Genomic DNA, 27,005 nt, shown 5'->3' with positions numbered 1-27,005 from the left:
GCTGGGTTGGATTTGTCCTGCTTATTTTGTACAGGACATACCTGCGCAATTTTCCACATAGCCGGGTAGATGCCAGTGTTGTAGCTGTACTGGAACAGCTTGGCTAGGGGCATGGCAAGTTCTGGAGTACACGTCTTCAGTACTATTGCCAGAATGTTGTCAAGGCCCTTAGCCTTTGCAGTGTTCAGTGCTTTCAGCTGTTTCTTGATATCATGTGGAGTGTATCGAATTGGCTCAAGACTGGCATCTGTGATACTGAGGACCTCCAGAGGAGGCCGAGGTAGGTCATCCACACAGCACTTCTGGCTGAAGATTGTTGCTAATGCTTCAGCCTTATCTTTTGCACTGAAGTGCTAGGCTCCTCCATTATTGAGGATGGGGATATTTGAGGAGCCTCCTCCTCCAGCGAGTTGTTTAATTGTCCACCACCATTTCATGGCTGGATGTGGCAGGACTGCAGAGCTTAGATCTGATCCATTGGTTGTGGGACCGCTTAGCTCTGTCTATGACTTGCTGCTTATGCTATTTGGCACGCAAGCCGTCCTGTGTTATAGCTTCAGCAGGTTGACATCTCATTCTTAAGTATACCTGGTGCTGCTACTGGCATGCCCTCCTGCACTCTTCATTGAACCAGGGTTGATCCCCTGGCTTGATGGTAATGGTAGAGTGGGGGATATGCTGGGCTATAGATTGTGTTCTGCTGCTGCTAATGGCCCACAGCGCCTCATGGATGCCCAGTTGCTAGATCTGTTCGAAACCTATATCATTTAGCACGGTGGTAGTGCCACAAAACACGATGGAGGGTATCCTCAGTGTGAAGGCAGGACCTCGTCTCCACAATGACTGTGTGTTGGTCACTCCTACCGATACTGTGATGGACAGATGCATCTGCAACAGGTAGGTTGGTGAGGATGAGGTCAAGTATGTTTTTCCCTCACCACCTGCTGCAGACCCAGTCTAGCAGCTATGTCCTTTAGGACTCGGCCAGCTCAGTCAATAGTGGTGTTACTGAGCCACTCTTGGTGATGGACATTGAAGTCCATCACCCAGAGTACATTCTGCGTCCTTGCCAGTGCTTCCTCCAAGTGATGTTCAACATGGAGGAGCATTGATTCATCAGCTGAGGGAGGATGGTATGTCATAATGAGCAGGAGGTTTCCTTGCCCATGTTTGGCCTGATGCCATGAGACTTCATGGGGACCAGAGTTGATGTTGAGGACACCTAGGATAGCTCCCTTCCAATTATATCGCCACCTCTGTCCTGCCAGCGGGACAGGACATACCCAGGGATGGTGATGGTGGTGTCTGGGACATTACCTGTCAGGTATGATTCCGTGAGGATGACTATGTCAGCCTGTTGCTTGACTAGTCTGTGAGATGTTAGTAAGGAGGATCTTGCAGAGTCGACAGGGCTGCAATTGCCGTTGTCGTTTCCAGTGCCTAGGTCGATGCCGGGTGGTGACTTTGTAGCGGTTTGTTACAACTGAGTGCTGGCTTGCTAGGCCATTTAAGAGTCAACCACATTGTTGTGGGGCCTGGAGTCACATGTAGGCCAGACCAGGTAAGGTGACAAATTTCCTTCTCTAAAGGACATTAGTGAACCAGATGGGTTTTTACAATAATTGACGATGGTCCATAGCCTCGTTAGGCTTTTAATTCCAGATTTTTATTGAATTCAAATTCCACCATCTGCCATGGACAGGATTCAAACCCGAGTGCCCAGAAAATTACCCTGGGTCTCTGGGTTACCAGTGCAGCGACAATATCACTACACCAGCCTCCCCTTGTGGGTGCACAAGTTGATCTGTGCAAGTGGCCTCAAGATGGTGAGGGTTAAGGAGACAGTTTCCAGAGCAGATGATGCCAGATGGAGATGTGAGGTTGTGTGTGCAAGAGTGAGTGGTGATGTCCCGTGAATGTGTGATGGGTTTGAGTGTGTGAGTTTAGAGTGATGATATGGTTGCCATACCCTGGCTGCATGGATGAGATCATTCATCCTCTTTCTGCATTGGATGGCCAACTTCTTCTGTGCAGCATTGGCACTGATCACCACTGCCATCGCCTACCAAGCCTGAGTGGTAATGTTGCTGCTCCTCCAGCCGCCAGAGCGGGGGTAAAGGACATCACGGCAGGCCTCTACAGTGTCCAAAAGGTGCTTGATGGACACGTCACTAAACCTCGGGGTTGCAGTTCTTGCCTTTTGGGGCCATGTCATATTTGCAGTAGTCCTGGGCTGGAAGCACTGAGAGGTATGCGCGCGGCTATACTTTAAATGTGGCACCCAGCGTGATAACTGGCGAAGTGATGGTGTGGAGGGCAAATGAGAACCTGCCCACCATTGAAACTGTGTTTCCTGGGAATACATAATTAAAGCGGTGGGTCTGGGATGCCATTGCAGCCAGAGGATAAAACGTTTTACCCACCCTCTACCGCATTTGGTGCAAATCTGGGACGGTTCTGCCCTCTATGTTTGAATAGTTGGATTGTGCTTGCAATAGATTTTTGGAACCAAATGCAACTGGTTTGCCATCTTGCATAATGCACGTTCCTAACCCATTTTGAGATGTGTCGACCTCTAGGATTGTCTCCTTTCTTGGTCATAGTATTGTAGAATACATGTCTCTCCAGACAATGCTTGTTTAAGTGACTCAAGCATGTGATGAAGGTCCTCCTGGCATACATATACAGCAGCCTTCTGTAGCAGCTGTCCAAGTAATGATGCTCTGTGGGCAAAGTTGGGTATGTATGGCGCTAAGAAGTTGAAAAATCCAAGGCATCTCTCAAGTCCTCTTTGTCCTGGGGAGTAGGCATATGTGTACATCTTTGGGTTTGCCTTTGTCAGGACAGATCCTGAAAGTTAACCTGACCAACATTTGCCTGATATTTCTTGCTGTTGAAGACGATGCCTTTAACACGAGCTGCTGCCATCTGCGAGTGTAGATTTTGGTCATGCTTTTTGGTTTTGCCCATGACCGCAACATCATTGGCGATTCATATGCATCCAGGGATATTTTCTGTAATTCTGTCCATATGCTGCTGGAACAGATCCTGACTGATGGATAAACCAAAGGGTAATCTTTGGAAGCAGTTTCTTCTGACTGGGGTCCTGATAGTAGTGATTTTTTGAGACCCTTCTGCCAAATGAGTGGACTAATATATGTGTTTGGCGTCCAACTTGGAGAAAACCTTGCTCCTGTAAATTTGGGATTCAATTCCTCTAATGTTGGAATCTTGTGCAGGCATCTCTTTGGAGCGAGATTTAGACGTATTGGGTCTAAGCATTCCTGGACCGTGCCATCTTTTCTAAGTGTGCACACAGTGCCAGTGATGGAACTGCACCAGTTGGTGTGTTGATGCACACGACGGATAACGCCATTATGCTCCATGTCATCCAACTCACTCTTTAGCTTCTCCTGTACGTGGACACTGCACTTTCTAGGAGGGTTGATTGGTGGAATTGCATCTTCTCTGAGGTGTAGTATAGCATCACCTCTGAAGTTCCCTATGCCATCGAATCTGTTGGCATCTTTTTCTCCAAAGATCTTTTTGGAAAGCTTCAGTTTGACGTTGAAAGTACAACCAGCTTCATTATTCATTTGGATAGTTCAGCTTCCGAAAAATCACAGCTTTTGCCCTTATCATAACATCTGCTGACAAACTGGTTGATTGATTCTTGTGGCTGTTGTTTGTAAGCCATCAGTTCCAATCAGTGTATTCTAAAGTTCACCTTTACACAAAGCTGATGCTCCAGCATGTTCCACAGCTTGGTAGGATCCTTCTGATCCTTATCTGACAGGCCCGAAGTACTGACTCTGTGTAACTCCTCATTTCCAACAGCTATCTTTATTTTCCCCGCTTGTTTTTCCGGCTCTGTGATGGATAAATCTAAAAAACATAGCTCCATCCTTCTTTTAAAAAGCCTAAATTTGGATAGGACATCTATGGCTTTCCAATTCACGCTGGGGAATTTGGTGGTTATCTTCCTGATGTTTCCTGTCTTTTATGAATGTTGTCAATGTTTTGGGGATTAGTAGATTCTTTATTCTGTGGAGAGATTTAGAAATGCAGCAGCTGTGTTTTTTCTCTCCATCTTTTTTAGTTGTCTGGAGCTCGGGTTTTTCTGTTTCAGGCGCTTTCTGTCTTTTGTGCGGGAATGGCGCCTGATGCCTTGCAGCTTGTACAGTTCGACTCAAAATGGACGTCTGATTCATCACCAGTTTGGCTCCCCCACAAACCAGATACTCACTGCTCTGTGAAACAGTCTGTAGAGGGACTCTGCCTCCTGGGATCTTCAATCCCTATACAGTCTTTGTACAGCACAAAATCTTATCTGTGGCTTTTCCTATGATCTTCAAATCTTCATCATTTGGTTAAGAGGAACCACTGTTGGTTACTGTGTTGTATTTCTATGTTTGCTTGATACAAACATATCAATCCCACACAGAAGTGGCAAAATAAATGTGGGTTCAGTTTATTTCAAGATGTACTGCAGGATTGTTTAGCAGGCATTTTACTGTAAAGATTCAACAGCTATTGTTAACAGGAAAGTACAACTTAAATTCCTTTTCACCACATGCTGCTAGCTAAACTAAAAGCTTCTCTGAACAACGTCTGCTGGTCAAATGGTTTACATCCTGTCTACTTACTCATTAGCATATTCTCTCTTAAAGCGATTTCACACCAGGTCACCTGTCACCCTATCCCTTCACCTACTTGCCTGCCACCGTACCCCCTCACCCATTTGCCTGTCACCCTACCCCCTCACGCATTTACCTTACACACTTACCTTTTCCCCATAACTACTCAAAGTGACTTTCAGGAACGTGGAACTCTGGTGCCAGGTAATAAAATAAGACCGGAGTATAATCCGACAGTGATTGCCATTTCTGGGAAGATTTGGCCCATTCTCAATCAGCTGACAATCCAGATCTAGTTAATAAGGTCACAATTAGCTTCCAAACAAATTGGATTTGCAATCACTTTGATGCTGTGCTGAAATACTGTGAATGAACTAAGCTAAAGCCACTTCAGTCAGTTAAACTGATTTCACATGCCACCCAGTGTCTGTTTGAAACAGGTGCATGTTTATAACACTGCCTCAATGTCATTCCTTAACAGCTTTCCTATCTTTGGTCTATTGTCTCTACAATTGAGAAGAACAAGAGCATCAATGTTGTGGGGAATACGATCACCTCCATGGGCTGGATTTTCAGCTCAGCATGCGGGCGCATGCCTGACACGCATGAGCGTGAAATAGCGTGCTATATTTCAGTCGGCGGGCGCGTGCGGGAGTCGGCAGCACACCTGCCGACAATTAATAGGGCTGTTAATCCCATTAATAAATTAATTAAGCTGAATTGTTCCCTGGCCATCCAACCTTATGGGCGGAAAGGCGAAGCGGCCTTTGGATTTTTGAGGAAACCTCATCCACGGGCAGGATGAGGTTTCCGATGTCAATTAAAAATAAAATAAAAATGTTTAATTCTCATTTTTACCATGTCCTTGCTCATGTGACAGAGTCACATGAGGAGCCATGTTTACCTTAATTTTAAAATCTTTGTTTTGAATGTTAGAAATCTTCAGCTCCCTGAGGCAGCTCTCTGCCTTCAGGGACATCTCACTGCACGCTCCCCGGCGCCAGCACTGACTTCCGCGCTCGACTCTCCTCCCCTCCTACCCAGGCAGCACTGAGTGTTTCAGCGGGCGATTCAAGCTGGCTGGATGTTAATTGGCCAGCCAGCGTGAAATCGCAGCCGGGGCCCGATTGCGGGCAGTGGACCCATGGCTGCTCCTGCGCCCGCCTGCCGCGCCCGGCCATTGATGGGAAAATACTCCCCCATGTGACCCTCCAAGGCAAACACCATTCTGACTTAGAATTACATTCTTAGTCATTGATCGTCACTGGCTCAAGAATCCTGAAATTATCTACTTAACATCATTACGGGAGTACCATCGCTGCCATTATTCAAGAAGAAAGCCCACCACCACTTTCTCAGGACAACTAGGGCTGGGAAATAAATGCCAGCCTTGTCAGCAATGCCCACATCCCAAGAGTAATGTTTAAAAAAGTGTGAAGTTTTGAACTGTTCGAGGTAATGACATTGCCTAAGTCTAAATGAAATTGCTCAGCTTGAAAAGTTAGTGCTTGCCCTGGAGTGCCGGGTCAAATGACCTACTGTGCTGTCTAGCATTCTATGGAATGCCACCACTTGCTTCACAAATTAGACCCGAGTGAAAACTAACAGGAGGCATCAGGTTTTTTAGTTCTTGCAAGAAAGGAAACAATTGATGGCACTGTTTGAACTTATATTTATATATTTCTTGGAGGAATCAAAGTCTTCAGGGAGTGGAACATTCTTCCACTTTTTGGTACCCAGCTTCAGCTTCAAGTACTCCAGGGAAAGGTGCATCCTCCCTTTGCCCTACTTTCACAATATACCCTGGGCTGAATTTTAAGGTTCTCTGCTGTCTGGTTTGCAGGCGTGGGAAGGGCATGTTAAAACCAATGGGTGCTGTGCCTACCGCCTACAGACCTGACCCTGGCATCTCTGCAATTATATGCAGGCCACCCTTAGGACAATTGAGGACCTTAAGAGGCCAATTAATGACCACTTAAGGGCCTCATCCCACTCCCACCCACGTCATGTGGGCTCAGCAGCTTTAGCTGCACGGGCTGTTGTCAAGCAAGGTGGGGGCCTCCTTTGCGGGAACCCTGGCCCATCGGAGCCCACCTCCCAAGGTCATCTGCCCCATTACCCTTTCCTCTGGCCTCTCAAACCCAGCCCCCCAACACCCTCACCCCAATTGCTGGGGTCTGCCAGCCTGGCCCAACGAGACCCCGGACTTACCTCTGTGTCCGGGCTCTGCTTTGTTGGGACTGGCTGTAGTCCCAGCAGTGAAACTAGAGAGCTGACGGCCAATCGATTGTTACTTTATTAAAGACCCTCAACCAAGTTATTCAAATGTGATTTTCCTTTAACAAATCCATTTTGATTCCCATTTATTAGTTAACGGTTTTCTAAATGCCATTTAGGTTTGTCCCAGATCATTATGTCTGAAGGATTGGAAGATTTTACCAGAACCTCTGTAATTTCCATCCTTTGATTCCTCAGTAACCTAGGATACATCCTATCTGGAACAAATGAATTTTCTACTTTGATGACTGCCATTCCTTAAGCACCTCTTCTTTATGTATTTTCTTATTCTATCCAATATTGCTACTACCTCTTCCTTTACTGCAACATTGGCAGCATAGTCTTAGAAATTGAAGATAGATGCAAGATAATCATTCAGTACCTCAGGCATGTCATCTTCATCGCAAGAATATCTCCTTTTTGGTTATGGTCTGCCCACACTTCCTTCTACTACTCTTATTATTATTACATGTTTACAAATTACTTTTCATTTCCCTTTTAAGTTAACTGCTATTTATTCTAACACTTAGACAGAAATGTAAATTGGGCTGCCGATTCAGTATCACCTGGGTTTTACACTTATCACCCAAAATCCAGGAATGCCCCAATGTTTTCATTCTCTGTTCTTTATAAAACTTTGTCAGTCACTCACAAAGGCAACAAGAATTTTTTTTTACATGAATAAGCTGAGGCAAAAGAGACAAACACAAGCAAGGATGTTCAGAAGAAAGTTTCAGAAAATGTTCAATGATTGAAGTTTTGCATTTGATGCCTTTGTTACTTTATTAAATTTGGATCAAAAATGTTACGCAATTTTTTTTTTGTCACGTTGAACAACCACCACGTACCTCAGTTTTACTTCCTTAAACCTATTTCCATTATATATTGAGTTTGTGAAGTAATTTCCTTCCCTTTCACTGTGAAGAGTAAGTTTGGAAGATAGTCACTATCTGTCAGTGCGTCTGTGCTTTTTACATTCCCTGTGATTGTGGACAGCTTCAGTTGGCAAGATGTTTCGGAAGAAATTAAGGATTATGCATGATTTATGAAAACAAAAATAAAGACAAATATTTGAATACAAATAAAATAATTCAGGAGCCTGTTTTCTGTTCATGTTACATTGGATATGTCAGTATGTGTTTCATGAGCTTTAGAATTTTTCTGGAATGTTGCATCCTCCACAGAGGAACCATTGCAAATTAAAACTCTTCTAGTCACTGTTGCATCAAAGTTAACACTTGGTGAGAATAATCAAGCGTTTGCCATGAATTGACCAGCAACTTTCATTTATAAAGTGCCTTTAACATATTAAAATGTCCCAAGATACTCCACTGAAGCATAATCAACAAAAATTAACACCCAGCCACATAAGGAGATAGCAAGACAGGCAACCAAAAGCTTGATCAAAGAGTTAAGTTTTATGGACTGCCTTAAAGTAGGAGAGAGGTAGAGCAGTAGAGAGGTTTAGGGAGAGAATTCCAGAGCCTAGGGTCGAAATAGCTGAACCCACAGCTGTCAATAGTGGGAAGAAGAAAAGTGGGGATATACAATTTGCCAGAATTGAAGGAATGCAGAAATCTCAGATGGTTGTAGGGCTGGACAGTGTTACAGAAATACTCAAGATGCAGTCTCCTCTACACTGCAGGGACCAATTGCAGATTGAGTGATCACTTTGTGGAATTCTTTCGTTCAGCCACAAGTGTGACTCTGAGTTTGTGGTCAGCTGTCACTTTAATTCTCCACTCCACTGCCACTCTGACCTCTTTATCCTCGGCCTCCTACGCTATTCCAATGAAGCTCAATGATAGCTAATTTTCGGAATCAATATTGAGTTCAACTATTTCAGGTCATAATTCGTCCTCTCATTTTTGGATGGTAGCTGTTCATGGTGATTCTGCCTTCCATCTAGGCACACCTTTTGTTTTTTCACTTGTCCTATTACCATGTTTTTTTGCCTTGCGTTATCACCCCTTCTGCCATTTAATCTCTCCTGTTTTACACCCTATCACAGAACTTCCCTTTTGTTCTTTCTTTCTGTCCTTCCCCTACCTTGCTTAAAAACTGTTACCTCTCCAGGCACTCCCAGCTCCGACAAAGAGCCATCAACCTGAAAAGATAACTCTGTTTCTCTCACCAGATTCTGCCAGATCTGCTGATTATTTCCAGCGTTCTCTGTTTATTTCAGGTTTCCAGTATCTGCAGTACTATGCTCTTCTAAACACTAAATCTGTTCTCCTGAACTTTAGCTTCCACCACCAGACTTCAGGACTCTACCTCAGAGTCTTTTGTTCAAAACACACTCAGATTGATTTTAAACTTGCTTCCCCTAGTGCTAACAGGGCAGTAATGATCTCAAACTGGGATCAATAATTTGATGTGGCTGGCACCATTTTGATAGGGGCTGAGGTGGGGTAATTAGAATAATTCAATATTAAAACTGATATTAAGATGTGCATTAACAGCTTTTAAAGTAGTCAAATGTAGTTGTGAGCATTAATAGTTTTAAGTGTAGATGTGAGAGCTCTTTCTAAGCATGATGGGAAATATAGCCAACACATAGGCATGATATGCCTATGGTACTGTGGGAACCCAATTAACAATCACAAGTCATAAAACTTAATGACCTTCACAGGATGGGTAAACAAATTTCCCAGCCTCCCAATGAGATAATGAGATGCCTGCAGCCTGAAGGTATGTAACTGGAGATTGTATTAGGCAGTATAGTGAAATGTGATAACTAAAATATATAAATATGCTATGCAGCCTTGGTATTGGAAAGACATATTGTAGAACCAGGCTGTGCCCTCCCAGCATATGCTTGAATAAAACCTTTGCTTAATAGAAAACTCACAGGCTCGAGTGGTCTCATCTTTACACCACAACAGGGCTGACCATTGAGGGCCCAAAGTACCTGTGTGTTTCTGATGATGGGCCCGTTTCAATATATGAATTAAAGTTATAGGCCGGAATTTCCTGGCCTCGTTGGCGTCGGGCACCATATCGGGCGGGGTGGTGGGGGGGGTGACAATATAGCAAGAAGGCCAAAAATCAGTTTCATACTGGCACGAAAGCTCAGTGGGATCATTCAATGGTGTCCGCCATGGTGGAATGCGAATCCCGCTGGAGACCGGCGTGAACCTAATTATCATTCCACTAATGGGATGCGAAGTAAGGCCCGACTGGAATTGTCCCTCCATGCCAGATTTACTGTTACGCTGGCGGGAAAACACACCAGCCCAGGACACGTCAGGACAAGTGTTGAGGGTGTTGAGGTTGGGAGGAGGGATCGAATGTGTCAGGGAGGGTGAGGTTGGGACGTGGGGAACAAAAATTTGGCGGGGGGGGGCTGTTTGAGGTTGGGAGGGGAATGAAGGTGCCTGGGACATGAGGTTGGGAATGGGGGGACGACTGTGTCGGGATGGTGAGGCTGGAACGGGGGAGGAGGGAGTATGTGGGGAGGAGGGTGTAATTGGGGAGAATGCAGAAAGTGGGGAGGTAGGTGTAATGGGGAGGAAGGTGTAAGAGAGCGAGTTCAGAGGGGGGAAAGAGTTCGAAGAGGGAAAGGTGTTCAGGGGGAGGAAGATGTCCAGAAGAGAAGGGAGTAAGGGTGAAGAAGGGAGTAAGGGAGAGGATTTCCAGGTGAATGTGCAAGGGAGGGGTCTGTGAGTCAATGACTGCCTCCTGGGCAGAGGACTGATGGTGGGTGAGGTAGGAGGGAATAGTGAGTATGAGTGGGGGCAGAGGGAGCCAGGAAGATGGGAGGGTGAGGGTGCGTCAGTAGAAGTAGAAGGGATGGTGAGGGTGGTTGGTGGGGCCTTGGAGGCAGACATGGACATTGAGGGTGGGAAGGAGGAGGCCGGGAAGGTCAATGTGGATGTCGGCGGGATCCTCAGGAAGATAGGGAACATACATGTTCACCTGGACATCCTGGAAAGAGAAGGGTTCAGGTTGGTGGGTGACGGTGGGGAGATGGAAGGTGATGCCGGGGGGGGGGTCGACAGTGATGGGGGAAAGGACATGGGTGACTGGGGAAGGGGAAAGAACGGGGGAGCTGACGATAAACTTGAGAACTACCATTTCACAGAAATTGAAAGTGAGTGGAGCCTCATGTTGAACAAGCACAGGTGCTGCATGGGAGTGCTATCAGTGGGTGGGTGGAGATGCAGGTCAGCTCAGATGGACAACTGAAAGAGAACCCCAGCAGTCAAAATACACAGGACTGTGAGATGAGTGTGATGGGTGAAGGCCCTGTGTGCGTGGGAGAATGTTTCCAAGGGGCTCCAAAAGGCCCGGCCACACACACACACACCTCTCCCTCCAGAATCACTCGTGGTCCAGCTGAGTGCAGTTGATCTGCTAGTTGGGTGGGGGTGGGGGTTGGTGGAATGCAGTGGGAGGACTCTCGCAGCCTGTCAATGAAGCTGAAAGACACCATTACACATCATTCAGTGAAAGTAAGTACATTTTCAGATCATAAAGTGATGAAATATGTTCACCCGTGCAACCACTTGTGACCCAAATAACATTTCTAGGCCTACCTCTTCTTCTAGGCGCTGCCCTGACATCGGCAGCAGGGGTGGAGACAGCCTGTGCAATGGTTGGCCCTGTTGCCGCTGATGGCTTAGGCATGTATCCTCTGGAGATCAGAGGCCTTGAGGGCCCCGGCTTGCTTTGGCTGTCCTCCTGTAAGCCAGCTGCTCCCTTTGTGGTGACAGAGGACAAGGTTGAGGGGGGGTCACAGGCAAAGGGGGCTCAGAGGGAGCTGACAGCCTCTGAGATTCCTGAGTGGATGACCCGGGGTGTCTAGCTGCCACTCCTCCACCAACCGGATGCCCAGGGGCCTTGGTCTGACTGCTTGAGGGGAAGGAACAACTGGAGGGACACCGAGGTGCCCAGTTTCCCTCTCATGTTGTCACTGCAGGAACTCATCCATGGCTACCGTGATGGAGAGCAGGTCTGCATGCATCTCTGAGTTAAGCTGGACCAGGGTCTCCATGGTATCCGCCATCCTTCCCATGGAGACTTCTAAATGTGCACATATGGGCACCACTTCATCAGAGAGCAGGTGGACGCACTCCTCCAACCCACATGCCACTCTGTTGAGGGTTTCCAACAGCTCTGCATAATGTTCCCCCGCCTCCTGAAGACTCTCCACGTTGAGTTGGAAGGCCAAATCCAGAGGCTTGTCATCTGACTCAGCCCTCACAGATGCCTCTTCCCCAGAATCAGGGAGCTTGGCTGAACCTGCCTCCTCCTGCTGCAGACACGCGTCTGTGTGGTGACCACCAGTTTGTGAACCTAAGCTGTTCTAGGTCCAGGTCCCACTGAGGCGGTATGTCTCTGCACTGGTGGAGGGTGTGGGTGAGCGCTATGATGGGTCTTCCAGGCTGCTTATTTCCAGCTCTTTAACGGAGGAGGTATCCTTTTTGCTGGAGATGAGGACCTGGATGGAGCTGAGGGACTGGCTGGCTGAAGGTGTCGGTCGCTTGGCAGAGCTCCCTGTGAACCAAAGTAGAGATAATGAGTGCTTGGCAGCAGAGTCAAAAGCAGGAGAGAGAGAGAGAGAGCTCGCACAGTTGCTTTGAGAGAGGGATGATGTGGTGCAGGATCCTCATGTGGGTGTTCGCCACTGACCTCACCTTCGCTGCAGGCACGGTCCATGTCCTCACCAGTCAGCGCGATGGCACACTCCTCAAAGGGAGTGAGGGGCCTAATGTGGGCCAATCCACCCCTGGTCTGGGACCTCTCCCTGTTGTTGTGAGCCAGCTTCTCCTGCATGAAAACAGATGGAGAGAGTGTGAGCAGGAGGCTTGGAACTACGTGGAATGTTTCTATGGTGAGTGGGTGGGATGAAGATGCGACCTCCAGAAGGTATGAGTCTGATGGAGATGTGAGGATGTGTGTGAGAATTAGCGGTGTTGACCCTTGAGGTGTGAGATCCCTGTGGATGTGAGATGGATTTGGAAGTGTGTGAGTTGAGAGTGATGAGGTTGTTGACTTACCCTGGCAGAATGGATGAGGGCATTCATCCTCTTCCTCCACATGATGGCTGTGTGCTCCAATGGCGCTGGCTGCTGCTGCCACCTGCCTCCCAGGCCAGATTGGTGACTCTGGTGGACCTCCTGTGGCCAGAGCAGGGGTAGAAGACATCATGGTGGCCTTCCACTGCATTCAGCAGGTGCCCCCAGAAAGGCGCCACTAAACTTGGGGGCTGCCATCTTCTTTGCTTTTGGGACCATCTGTCGCCTGGAACAGCCCTGGTCTGAAGACATGGGCCAGGATTTTACGGCCCCGCCACAACGTGCTTTCCCCTGGAGGATGTGACGAGCCATTTAAATCTCCATTCAGTTCAGCTGGACTGTAATATCCCATTGGGCGGGAGGGGCTGTAAAATCCTGGCCAGGAAGTAGGCATGCACTCTGATGCACTTTAGATATGGTGTCCGGAGTGAGGAAACGCTGAGGTCATGGTGTGACGGGAAAATCCGAGCCCTCCCGCCAGAGATCCGGAGTGTTTCCGTGAATGCATTATTAATGAGACCGGATGCACCAGGAATGGGACGATATGGTGCGAAAGCCCACCACTGCCACCGGCGGGTAAAATGACTTTTTCACTATCGCACTTAGCACAAATCTGGGACGATTCCGCCTGTAGGATCACGACCCCTGTTTTAAGTTGGAAATGGTGTCAGTGCGTGCCACGTTGGATTAGTTCCACTGATGATAAAGCCCAATAACCCCAGCATTGGTAACTTTCACATTTTTTGGGGGACCAGAAGCCGCTTCTGCCTGGGACAGCCCCTTTGTAATTTTAATCTCTCCTGCTGTACACCATGAAGGCAGGTTGACAAAGGTTATCCTTAACTCAGTAAGCTGCATCAGGACCCCCTTTTGATGCTCCGGTCTGATATGAATGGCTGCAATGCCTCAAAATGGAAACTGCACTCTTTCGGCAAGTGGATGGTTTATTTGGTTAGATGGTCAGCCAGAAGTGAAAACTGACCCCTGGCTCCCAAACATGCTTTTTCTTAATTAAATGTAGAAATTTGCCAGCAGGCCTGCTAGCAAACTAGCTACTTTTTTTTACCAAGAGAAAACACTTCATGCCATGTCCAGCATGAATGGAGTTGTCCTTACCACAAAGGACAGGAATACTTGTCACCATATGAGACAAGACGATAAATACTTCATGTCCATGGTCTCATTGTGTAGTTCTCTTCAATGCCTGGATTATTAACTACATCAAGGTCAGCATCCTGTACCTGCGGCTTTTTAAGCCCGTGCAAATTTATTTTGCTTTTGTTTTAAGCATAACTCATTCCCAAATCCAGTCTGCAAGAAAAATGGTTAAAAAATCGTGATTTATGACAACCACACAGAGAAATATGAGTGTTGGAATGTGTGACAGAAATTTAGACATTTGGCACTGTGCAAATTCAGGAATGAATTCATGTTTCAAGGGAGAATGGAAAAACCTAGAGGAAGATGCTAAGTGAGAACAATAAGTTGAATCTTCAAGATGGCTGTGCTATGTCTATTTACCATAACCTATGGGATGAAAATGTGAACACCAACAACATGGAAAACCGTGATTGGAGAGCTGCAGAACAAGAATACTGAATGGCATTTGGGAGATCTATACATCAAAAAGAGGTGTGCCAATTGATTAAGTTCAGATAACCAGTAATCCTCCAGGATGGTGTGGTCTGCTCATAGAATTGGTGCCCAATTCTGGGCACCACAATTTAGAGGAAGGCTGCCAATGCCTTGGAGATGGTGCAAAGGAGAGTTAACAGAATGGTATTGGAAATGAGGGGCCTCAGTTACATGGAGAAGACAGAGAAGTTGGGATTGTTGATCCTTACAGCAGAGGGGAGATATAATAGAGGGGCTTTGATCGAGTAGGTAAGGGGAAAATGTTTTCACTGGCAGGAGGGTGGTGACCTACAAAGGGCATGGATTTACATTGGCAAAAAATCTAGGGACAAAATTATGAGAATTTTTTAATGCAGTGAGATATTGTGATCTAGAATGCAGTCCCTGAAAGGGTGCTGGAAGCTGATTCATTGGGTGGAACCATCCGTGTCCACTGGCATTGGGCGTGTTCGACAGCGTGAGTGGACAATATGGCGAGAAGGCCAAAAATCAGTTTCACCACGTTTAGAAGCCAGTTTGCGATTGTCCGCTCAGCCTGTCGATGGCAGGCAACATTTCCTGCCATCAATCATCGGGAACCTCATTATAATACATCGGCATATCCTTATACGGCCAGCCTGCCGGAATCATCCCCTACCACCACTGGATTGTCTGCCCATGTTGGCATGTGTTTCACAACTGCAAATAAATGCCATGCACCTGGCGAGCTGCACTTCGCTAGGGACTTCGAGGATGGTTTGCCTATCTTGCTTTGGGCAGCACCACAGTCATCAGCGCCAAGTTTCACAGACAGCACCACAGCACTTTTAGGGGTCTCATGGGCAGGTCTCTACCTACCAGATCAGCCATAAGGCTTTGTATGGATACAGGGCTAGGGCTTGCTTGGGGTAGGGGGAGAAGTGGCCTCAGGTGAGAGAAGAGGCTGCAGGGTGAGGGCTGTACTGAGGAAGGGGTTTGTGTGGGGGCACAGGTTGATCTGTGCAAGTGGCCTCAAGATGGTGAGGGCTGAGGAAGCAGTCTCCAGAACAGATGACGCCAGATGGTGATGTGAGGGTGTGTGTAAAAGAGTCAGTGGTCAAGTGGTCAGAGTCAAGTGTCCCTTGAGCTGGCAGTGAATGAGATGCCAGTGAATGTGTGATGGGCTTGAGTGTGTGAGTTTGGAGTGATGAGATGGTTGCCTTACCTTGGTGGCATGGAGGAGATCATTCATCTTCTATCTGCATTGGATGGCCAACCTCTTCTGTGCATCATTGGCACTGATCACCATTGCCATCGCCTACCAAGCTGAGTGGTAATGTTGCTGCTCCTCCTGCAGCCAGAGTGGGGGGTAGAGGACATCACGGCGGGTCTCCACAGTGTCCAAAAGGCACAAGAAGGATGGGTCACTAAACCTGGGGGCTGCAGTCTTCTTACCTTTCAGGGCCATGTCTTATTTGAGCAGTCCTGGGCTGGAAACACTGAGGGGTGTGTGTGCATATCTACTTTAAATGTGGTGCCCAGCATGACAAAGCAGCAGGTGATGGCGTGGTGGGTTATTTGGGGCCCACCCACTGTCAAAACAGTGTGATTCCTGGGAATGCATAATTAATGTGGCTGGTTTGGGACGAAACAATGTGAGAAGCCGCCATCGATTTATCCATCTGCTACCGCACTTAGTGTATATCTGGGACGATTCCACCCTTTAGTAACTTTCAAAGGAGAATTGGATTATACTTGAAAAGGAGAAAATTGTAGGGCAATGAGGAAAGAGCAGTGGGGTGGGACTAATTGGTTAATTCTTTCAAAGAGCCAGCATGATTGTCTGAATGGCCTCCTTATATGTTGTATCATTCCATAAGAGTTAATAATGACCACCATGAAATACTTCAAGGGTAAAATCTGAGCTTAGAGTTCAGATGATGCATATAAACCATTCAAGAAATGCTCATGCAGCTTTACAACATCATTTGATCTCCCTGATTGTATTTATAGTTTTGTAACCTACGCTGTGCCATTTGTTATTTTTCTACACATATGTCAGGACTGAAATAAATGCATAAAATTCTTTAGAAACAGGAAAAATCTATTTGTCCCTTTTTGATAGATGAACCTGCACATTCTCATCATATCCATCAATTCCCACTGTAAACCATGGCTTGAGAAAATATGGAACCCTATTTCACAAATATAGCCATCATACTTAAAGATAGCATATGCACAAGACAGAAGCATAGTTATTTTCTTTCAGAGCAAAATTCTAACTAACAGTTTGCAATTGCAGCACCAAAAATCATTTGAAGGTGCTGCCTTTCTGAGAATTCACTCTCTTACCTGCTGGTTCACAGCTGTTTCTCTAATGTGGAGGCCATTACACTCCTCCTCATGGTACTCTTCCTTGCACTCACGGCAGAAAACAAACTGAAAGAGTATGAATTTAAAGAGTATGAATGATATGAAAGTAGTTGGAAAGCTGCAAGGTGGATAAACAGTTAACTCTATACCCTAAGTGTTTCATTGTTCCATGAATACTGTTCTGTGGCTCAGCTGTTGTATACTCCTAGGCTAGTACAATTCAAAAAGTGAATTAACTGTCTTTTGTTCGAGCTGTACACAAACTTGAGTTCATTTGGAACTCTGCTACCCAAATTCTAATTTGCACCAAGTCATGTCCACCCATCACACATGTAGTCGCTGACCCATACTGGCATCTGGTCTGGCTACACCACAATTTTAAAATTCTCATCCTTGTTTTCAAATATTTCCATGTAGTCAACCTTCACTATCATTGTAAGCTCCTCTGACCCCACCAGCCTCCAGGATCTCTAAGATGCGCCAATTCTGGGAATTTGATATTGACTATTGAGTGGGGAGTGTTGATATTGAGAGTGGGATTGGGATGGCTGATAATTGGGTGTTGGGTGAGGACGGTTGATGTTGGGAATGGGTTTGGGAGTGTTGATATTAGGAGTGGGATTGAAAGTGGGAATGGGAGGATTGGTATTGGGAGTGGGGTTAGGGGGATTGATATTGGGAGAGGGATTGGGAATGAGTTTGGGATTAACTTCATGAGTGGGTTTGGGAGTAGGGTCACAACTAGGTTAGGGAGTGGGATTAGGGGTGGGCTTGGAAATGGGATTGCAAGTTAGTTTGAGAATGAGTTAGGGTTAAGGCTTGGGAGTGGGCTTGGGAATGGGATTGCGTGTTGGTTTGGGAGTGGGATTGGGAGTGGGTTTGGGGGTTTTGATATTTGGAATGGGTTTGGGAGGGTTGGTATTGGGATTGGGATTATGAGAGTTGATATTGGGTGTGGAAGTTGGGGGAGTGATATAAGAAATGGGTTTGTTAGGGTTAAAATGGGAGTGGGTTTTGGAATCAGGAATCAGGTTGGGTCAGACCAGATCAGGTGGTAGGTTTGTAAAATAAACTTTTGCATTTTCTACAATGTTTTGTTATAGTAAAGGCATTTTTGAGTACTGCTGCGGTCAAATGTTAACTTCAGTGATTGAAAAGAATGCAAACAGCATCATTTCAGGCAACATGTGACTGACCAATTTTTTTGTACTTACTGTTAATGAATTCAAGTTTCGTGAACCTGATGGTCACTAATTTGAGTGGTGAATGTTAAAGTGTATAAAAATAATTACATAAAGTGTAAAATATATAACAACTTTCTTTGGATAAATACGTTCAATATTGGGTTAAAGTCATCACTGCAATATTCCAAGGGTCAGCTATCTGCAGAAGGAGCCCATTTCATCCTTTTGACACACAAGGTTCCTTCAGAATGTTTGTAAAGTAAGTTAGGTTCCAAAATTAACTGTCAGACTCTTTGGCCAACATGCAGACACAACTACATTTTCCTAAAAGCCTGTTCTCAAAAGAAGGGGAGAGAGATTAATGGGTGAGACTGATGTCACTGAGTTGTTCATTGAGATGAAGTTTGGCATTCAGTGAAGCATTTTTAAGTTGCTGAGCTGACAAATTAATATTCATGGACAGGTGGATGGACATGTGGCAATGTAAATGTGCCCCCAAGCATGAAGATAATTTAAAAATCTGTGCGCTGCATGGAAATTGCCCTTCTATCAAGTCAGAGCACAAACACGGAGATTCCAATAGGTGCCCTTTTCAGACATTAGGTGGCAGTAAGAGCAGCAGATATCTTGACTGTCTAGGAAATGTACTCAGGATTGTTTAAGGTCTTTCTGCATCATTTCATTCCCATTTGAACACTTTACTCAGGCAGTTCAGAGCACTAAAATACTTATTATTTACTGAAGGATGTATTTATGATATGAACAGTCCTATTTCAAAATTGTAAGCCTGTCTTATAAATTTTTTTAAAAATGGGTTTATTTTTGGGGAATTAGAGCCACTTCTTTGAATGCACACTCTCCTTCCCCTCTTGGTGTGGGAGTTGTGCCCTTCTAGAGGTTAGAATTCCTTATTTCACCAGGTATAGCAGCCTTCAGCCATATGGTGGGTCCCACCAAAGCCAGAGAAGTGGGATTTTCAAGCATGGAGAATGTCTGCCACGGTCCTGGGCCTTTGGGTCATTGTCCTTGTAAGCACAGATTATGCCCCTTACAATTACATCATTTGCACAATTAGGGGTTGATTTTAACTTGCAAAAATCAGCGCTGATGTGGAAGTAAGTTTACCTTATTCAATTTGAGGCCATTACTGCCAATTTTGGAAAGTTAAAGTCGGCTCCTTGTAGTGAAAACACTATAATTGCACCCTATTAGTAACGGGGTCCTGGCCATGCTGCTGGTAATGCCATGTGGCAAAGTTGCATAGTATTTTTTTTTGTTACGAGTTAATTTATAATTGTTATGAAACTATCATATTTTTCATAACAGTATTGTGGGATATTGTAAGGTGGGTTTACGGTTGTGAGTGTGAATGGTTCTGTCTGTGTGACAGATCTAATTGAATTAGAGTCAGATAGACTGTAAGGTTGAAATTATCAGAAGAGACAGGTGTAAAAAGGGTATGTGAAATGCTAATGAGTGAGCTAGAGTAGAAGGGTCAGTAGGTAAGGTGTGAAGGAAATTTGCATTTTTAAATAAGTGAAGGGGTCATTTGATTTTCAAAGGGAGGGTAGGATGTTTACCACCAACAAGGTAAGCAAGGCCAAGCAGTGTGTTTATTTTTCCCAGAGGTACTGACCATACTGACAACATGAAAGATTTTTATATTATGGGAAAAGTAAGTTTCCAAAGACATGTGGAATAATGGGATTTTACACATCAAATAAAGAGAAACATATATAAAGAAGGATGGAAGCTTATGTGGATGTGGCCAAGTACACTGTGTAAAATAGACTTGGAAGAAGCCTCTAGCCACTTTTGCAGGAGTCTGCTGTGTCCAGTAATTAAAGTTGTGTTAAAAAGCCTTTGGAATTCCACTGTCGAGTGGGTGTGTGTGGTAACCTTGCTGGATTTCCTATTTAAATTTAAAATCTATTATGGACTGTTGCCTTAAAGGGGGTGTGTAGTTGGGAGTCAGGTTAATTGGGAATTTTAGGATTTGCTATAATATCAAGTAACTGTGGTCTTATGCCTATGTTTGAATTCTTTTCTTTCATTAATAAATGGTTTGAGTTAATTTTTAAAATCTCTAAAGTTGTTAGTGGGCTCACTACTTCTGAATTCAGTGCACAAATTTTCTTGTAATAAATACAAATTGCAAATCCATTTTGATAGTGTGGCCAAGTTTCCCTGGTGGATTTGGTTCACTTGGCTCACCTCTTTTTTTAATTCATTCATGGGATGTAGGCTTTGCTGGCTGGGCCAGCATTTATTGCCCATCCCTAGTTGCCCTTGAGAAGGTGGTGGTGAGCTGCCTTCTTGAACCGCTGCAGTCCATGTGGTGTAGGCACACCCACAGTGCTATTAGGAAGGGAGTTCCAGAGTTTTGATCTAGTGACAGTGAAGGAACGGTCTTCCAAGTTTTCCAAATCTGCCACGCCATAACATAGGACTTAGAAATGGACATTGAATTAAGTTACATGCCTTGGCTGAAATGTCCCTGGGCCTCTAACTGCAGTTCACTCAAAGATTATACCTAGTCTAATCACTTTGGCACATCCTGAGGTCATGAATAGGGCTATATACATGCAAGTTCTTTCTTTCTTGGGCTCTCCATGGACAATGTCACAGGAAATTGATTAGTAACCACAATTCTTTGTAATATTTGATTGAAGAAAGGGTTGCTGAATGTCTTTTGTCCAAGAGATCCCATGAACTGGACTTAATTCTTAAGTCCATAAAGTCCAGAAAGACCACTCCACTACTTTTTTCTGTGGGATCTCAAGAATTTCAAATACTGATTATCAGAATTCCTTCAAATTACAGTGGAAATCACACCTATGATGTATCTTTTTATATGATTGACCATTGTCTGACTATAAGTTGGAAGATTTCATTAAATTACTGGAAGGGCAGTGGAGGTGGAGAAATATTGTACTAATAAACAAAAGTAGATAAGCATTTTTATAGTGCCTTTCATGAACTCAGGATGTCACAAACCACTTTACAGCTAATTAAGTACTTTTGAAGTGTCGTCATTGTTGTAGGAAACAAGGTGGTCAATTTTTGCACAGGAAGCTCCCACAAACAGCAATGTGATAATGATGAGATAATCTGATTTTTTAGTGATGTGGATTGAGGGATAAGTATTGGCCAAGATACTGTGGCTAATTCCCTTGTTCTTTTTTGAAATTGTGCCATGGAATCTTTTATATCCATTCGTGAGAGCAGAGCGGATCTCAGCTGACTCATTGTAAATAGAAGATAGGCGCATGTATATAATCTGGAAATACTGGGCATGACAGGAAGAATATACTTCAGACATCAACCTTCATCACTTGTACAGACCAGCAAGGTGGGCAGGGTAAACTGCATATTGGATATGCTAACTACAGGAGAAAACATGGGGGTGAAATTCGTCTATGCCAGTGTATAACAGGCTCATAGTGAATCAGCAGCATGGTTTCACACTCCATTCACTCCCCGATATTCTCTTCCATTTTTCTCAGCCACCCTCAACAATAGAGCAGTGCCCTGAGTTGATCATGTGCTTGATATAGTCTAGTCCTCATGCATTCTGAGACCTGCAAATGACACTTGAAACCAATTTCTGTAGCTCAGCAATATATCAGTGAGCACAGTCTCAACTTTCAGGCAGTAATCTATGTGATGCTGTCTGTAAAGCTTGCCAAGAACTTGATGTGCTTTCTCATGCAGTGTTCCACTTTATAAGTGATCAATAGCACCGTGAGACATTTCTCTCTTAATCTCCTAAGTGCCACTTTTATCAAGAAGCTTGCTACAATTGAATCTGAACCAAAACTAAAATCATTTTGTTGCCATTTTGAAAAATCGTAATGCGTCTTCATACACTATTCATGCATATTGTACTGTCCAAAGCTGAACATCTATGCTACAGGCCATCTTTTTCAAGCAAGTATTTAGGCACTTCAGTGCTTCATTTATGTGTGCACCAATGCTTTAGCAAGAGAATTCTTTGGCTTTGGCCTCTTGTGCATCACTGATTTCTTTTGCAACATCATTGATGGTCATGCCTGCAGCTGCGTGGGCCCTAAGCTCTAGCATTTCCTTCCTAAAATTCTATGCCTCTCTACCTCTATCCTCTTGCACAACACTGCTTAAAACCTACCTCATTAATCAAGCTTTTGGTCATAGTCCTTATGGCCGGGATTCGACCAGAAATTCCCGCCGAAAGTGAATGGGCTTTTGGCTGCCTCTCCAAATTTTCTGTCCTGTCCGTGATGTTTCCTGCCACAGGTGGGATCGAAAAATCCTGGCCTATATCTCTTTATGTGACTCAATGGCAAATATTCTCTGATGATGCTTCTGTGAGTTGCCTTGAGCCATTTTACTACATTGAAGTGCTGTCTAAATGCAGGTTGCTGTTTTAGAACATCACCATTTAAGAGATATTCTGAAACAACGTGGCAAATTCGAAGACTTTGATAACTCCCAGGGGGAAATGGAGCGAATGGAAAATGTACTTATAGGCCTAGATTTCAGGACCAGCATGCATATCTGTCTACCATAAATGGACAGAAAATAGTAGATTGTTAGAGGCAGAAGAAGATGGTTGGGCAGCTAGGAGACCAAAGGAAGGACTGGTCACCAGGTGGTTAAGTTATAGGGAGGTGGGGGGTGGGGGGGGGCGCGAAGTGCGAGGGAAGTCTAGGGTAGGAGTAGGCCAGAATTTTCTTTGTGGGACCTGAAGGAGTACTATAAAGTACAGAAATAAAAACAGAAAATGCTGGTAAAACTCAGCAGGTTTGGCAGCATCTGTGGAGAGAGAAGTTAATGTTTTGAGTCCACATGATTTGTCAGACTCTTTTCAGCTCTGAAGAAGAGTCATATGGGCTCAAAGTGTTAACTCATTTGCTGCCCATCCCTAAATGCTCTTGAACTGAATGGCTTGCTCAGCCATTTCAGAGGGCAGTTAAGAGTCAGGCACATTGCTGTGGAGTCACATGTAGGCCAGACCAGGTAAGGATAGCAGATTTCCTTCCCTAAAGGGCATTAGTGAACTAGGTGGGTTTTTACAACAGTCAAAGATAGTTTTGTGGTTATTATAATCACTGAGATTAGCATTTAATTCCAGGTTTTATTTTGCTGAATTTAAATTCCACCAGCTGCCATGGTGGGATTTGAACCCATGTCCCCAAAAAACTCACCTGGGCCTGTGGATTAGTCATCTAGTGACATTACCACTACACCACCATCTCCTCTTGGATGCTGCCAGACCTGCAGAGTTTTACCAGCATTTTCTGTTCTTATTTCAGATTTCCAGCATCCACAGTATTTTGCTTTCATCTATAAAGTACAGAGTTCAGCATACCTTAGCAGGTATCTTCATCTCTGTTACAGTTATTGACCGGCTTTCACACTGGTTGGAAAGCCATCTGAACCTCTCCGCTCAGGGTCCTGGTGACATAGCTGGAACTCAACTTGCATGAATTTATGTGATTTCCATCTGCTTCTGGCAGGCATCTTAGTCATTGGCAGTAATCATTAATATGGTGGCCAGTGAGAAGGGAGTGGACAAGGCTGAATGCTCCATTTTAAATGCACACCCCCAACCCGGTCTCATTGATTGGGATGGGTTAAAAATCCCTCCGTGTTTTTGTAATGTACAGATTTAGACAATATTGATGTGAACTGATGCTTCTTCTTCTCTAATTTTATAAAGAAATTCAAATGCTTTAATGCACAATTTAGTTTAGAGTAAATGCCATAGCACATCGTTCACAATACTTGAGGTAAATGCAGTGAGAGGTATAGATAGCTTTGCAGTTCCATATGATTGAGACAATTTTCAAATCAATTTAGCTTTTGAAGCTGTGAATTATGAACTGCTCGGATTCTAGCCTGGGGGATTATTAGTGTGGCACTCATTCCAAAATGGAGGAACAGAAGGACCTGTTCACTCTGATGTGGATAGAAATGGTGCTATGCAATATGTTAACACTTTCATTACTAATATCATGCAGTGTCCTTTCAATACTCCATAGTCTCTCATAAGCTCCAAAGAAAGCTCATCATTTAAGACAAACAAAAGGGAAAATAATCTTATTTTCTGATGCTAGACAAACAGTAATGTACAGGGGAGTATTCTCCCCTTTTATTGATTGTTCATACTTGAGTTTTGAAAATGGTTTTGAAAACCTATATGTTTAATATCACAATGACTTACATCAGGAGTAAAATATTAGTCCTCATTGAGAGATTTGACTACTTCAATGCAGGTCTCCCACATTCTACCCGCCCTAAACTTGAAGTCATCCAAAACTCTGTCGTCCATGTCATAATTTGTGCCGAGTGCCTTTACGCTATCTCCCCTGTGCTCACTGTTTCAAGCAACATCTTGATTTTATAATTCTCATCCTTGTTTTCAAATTCTTCCATGGCTTGGCCCCTCCTTATCTCTGTGATCTCCTCCAGCCCCCACAATCTTCTGAGATATCTGAGCTCCTCTAATTCTGCCCTCTTGAGCATCACCGATTTTATTTGCTTCACTATTGGCAGCTGCACCCTCAGTTGCTTAGGCCCCAAGTTTTGGAACACCCTCCCTGCACCTTTCCATCTCTCTACCTTGCTTTCCTCCTTTAGTACACGGCCTAAAACCTATCTGATTTCTTTTCCTTAGCTATCTTCTTGAATTCTTTTATATTGTCAAGGAGATTGTTCTTCAATCAGAATCCAATGAGTTTTATTGTTAAATTTTGAAGACAGGCCTTTACTTGAAATATCTGGTCTGATTCTGTCCCCACTGATGCTGCCTGGCCTGCTGAATATTTTGAGCATTTTCTGTTTAGTTTCACAATCTCCAGCACCCGCAGTATTTACCTTTTATCATGTTTTGTTACATTCCTTAATAGCTACATATGTTGACCGTGTTTTTTAAATTTATATTTAATTGTGAGGCTGAGACAGTCTAGGCCTAAGGCCCAGATTTTCACCACAACAGAGAGGCTCTCTGTCATGGCGAAAATCCTGGAAATGACCAAAATTTCTAAGTCCTGCTTCTGAACCCAGCATTCTGCATCTTTGCGGGGGCAGGACAGGAGTCGGGCTGGAGTTCGCACATGCACAAATCATGGAGGCAGCTGGCCATTTAAATCACCAGCTGCCTCCACTGACTTTCAATTTTTGAACTCCTGTCAAAATTCTCCAGAAAGTGTCCAAGGAGACAAAGTGAGTTGGCATTGTGGGTATGAGGGGCCATGGGGGGTGGGTAGAGGGGCATGGGTTGGCATGGATGGGGCACAGGGTGTGTTGGGGGGAGGGTTTTGAGGGGGATGAAGGGTGAGGGCTGTTTTTTTTATTATTTAGTAATAATCCGGAGCGGAGCAGCAGGCCTTGCTCCAGCCCACCTCCGCACTTGGCAGCCTCTGCACCCATTCCGGTTGCACCTGCCCGGCACTCCTATTTCAGCCCGCAACCCACCACCAACTGAAAATTTGAGGGGCAAGCAGACGTTTTTAAAGGTCGTGTTTGCCGAGCTGGGAAATTTCACGATTCTACGCGCCTGACCCGGGGACAAAAACCTGGGCCCAAGATTTCTCCTTGCTCACTATAAATGCCGCTTGGCAGTCATCTGATTTAAAACAGCAGCACTAGTACCAGTAGCTCTAAAACATAAAAAGAATGATGTGGGCCATATTAACTATTGGGCTGACATCTAATGCAAAATTAATTTCCAGGGGAAATTCTGTGCCTGTGTATTTCCCTTCAGACTTTCATCTCCTTGTATTGTTTTTCCTTTTAATACAAGTGAAGGAATGTAGGTTTCTTAAATTACAAAGTCCCCAGTTAACCACCTGTTTTCACATCAGGGCTGCTTCTGAGCTATCAGCTGTTTTGGAGGCTGTGTAAGCTTTTTTTTAAAGAAACATTTTAAAAAGCTTTTTCTAAAATTCTATATCAGTCTGTACAATGTAAATACACATCATAGGCCTATATTCAGAGCTTCTTTAGGTTTGTCAGGTTTTCCTACTATCTTGTGTAGGCATTTTTAAAATGCCAATTGTCTTGCACTGTTTTTCAAGGTTGGCATGTGTATCATGCCAACCTTGAAAAACAGTGCAAGACAATTGAATCTGCAAAAGAAATTCCAATTATTAGAAGTTTCTTTTCTTTGGAATCAGATTATATTGGTACCATTGAACGTATAAAAAGATTGTGATGTTAAATGAGAATTCATTTTAAAATAATTGAATTTTGAAAATGGTTCTGAAACTGAGGTGATCAATATCACAATAACTTACAAGAAAAAATATCTGTCTTCATTAACATACGAGTTTGCATTTATAACGCACCTTTCACAACGCCAGGATACCCGAAAGCACTTCACAGTCAGTGAAGTTCTCTGGAGTGTAGTCACTGCTGTAATGTAGGAAATGCAGCAGTCAATTTGAGCACAGCAAGCTCCCACAAATAGCACTGAAATAAATGAGCAGATCATCTGGTTTGAGGTGTTGTTGATGGATAACTGTTGGCCAGGGTTTTGGGAAGAACTCCCATGCTCTTCTTCAAAATAGTGGTGTGTGTGTGTCATCTCACTGTCTTTAAGATGCAGTCATGTCAATAGTAATACGCAGTGTAGTCAACACTGGGAACATGTTAGTGATATTGATTATCATCTGAAAACTGGAAATGTATGCAAATATACAGAGCCATGTTTGGTTATCGGAGTTGCAAACATCAAAATATGTTATGTTTTCAAAGCAAAATGAATGACAATAGTAGTAAATAATTGATTCGGCAGGTCAGGCTTTTGGGACTTTAGACTGATCTTTGGCACACTTCCAGTTCCTATCCATAAAATGCGTAGCACAGGAAAACAGGGACAAGATTGTACTGTGACTTCCAGTTGCCGTGACGATGATCAGCTATTACTTTATGCTAAG

General features: G+C 44.4%; 1 protein-coding gene across 3 annotated transcripts in view; it reads right to left on the bottom strand.

Moving 5' to 3' along the window:
• Nucleotides 1-27,005, bottom strand: part of prkn (parkin RBR E3 ubiquitin protein ligase) — a 1,436,175-nt gene that overhangs the window by 37,514 nt on the left and 1,371,656 nt on the right. For 2 of the 3 annotated variants that reach the window (XM_078556736.1, XM_078556737.1), the window contains exon 10: nucleotides 16,880-16,966. In XM_078556736.1, coding sequence (XP_078412862.1) covers nucleotides 16,880-16,966 — 87 coding nt within the window. Of the gene's footprint in view, nucleotides 1-7,758; nucleotides 7,832-16,879; nucleotides 16,967-27,005 lie in introns of those variants that run through there. The other variant, XM_078556738.1, reaches the window with a different exon arrangement.

This window comes from Cetorhinus maximus, chromosome 14 (assembly GCF_964194155.1).
Source record: "Cetorhinus maximus chromosome 14, sCetMax3.hap1.1, whole genome shotgun sequence".
NCBI classification, from domain to species: domain Eukaryota; kingdom Metazoa; phylum Chordata; class Chondrichthyes; order Lamniformes; family Cetorhinidae; genus Cetorhinus; species Cetorhinus maximus.
The sequence above is the reverse complement of the archived record's forward strand: the minus strand, read 5'-3'. Positions and strand labels throughout refer to the sequence as shown.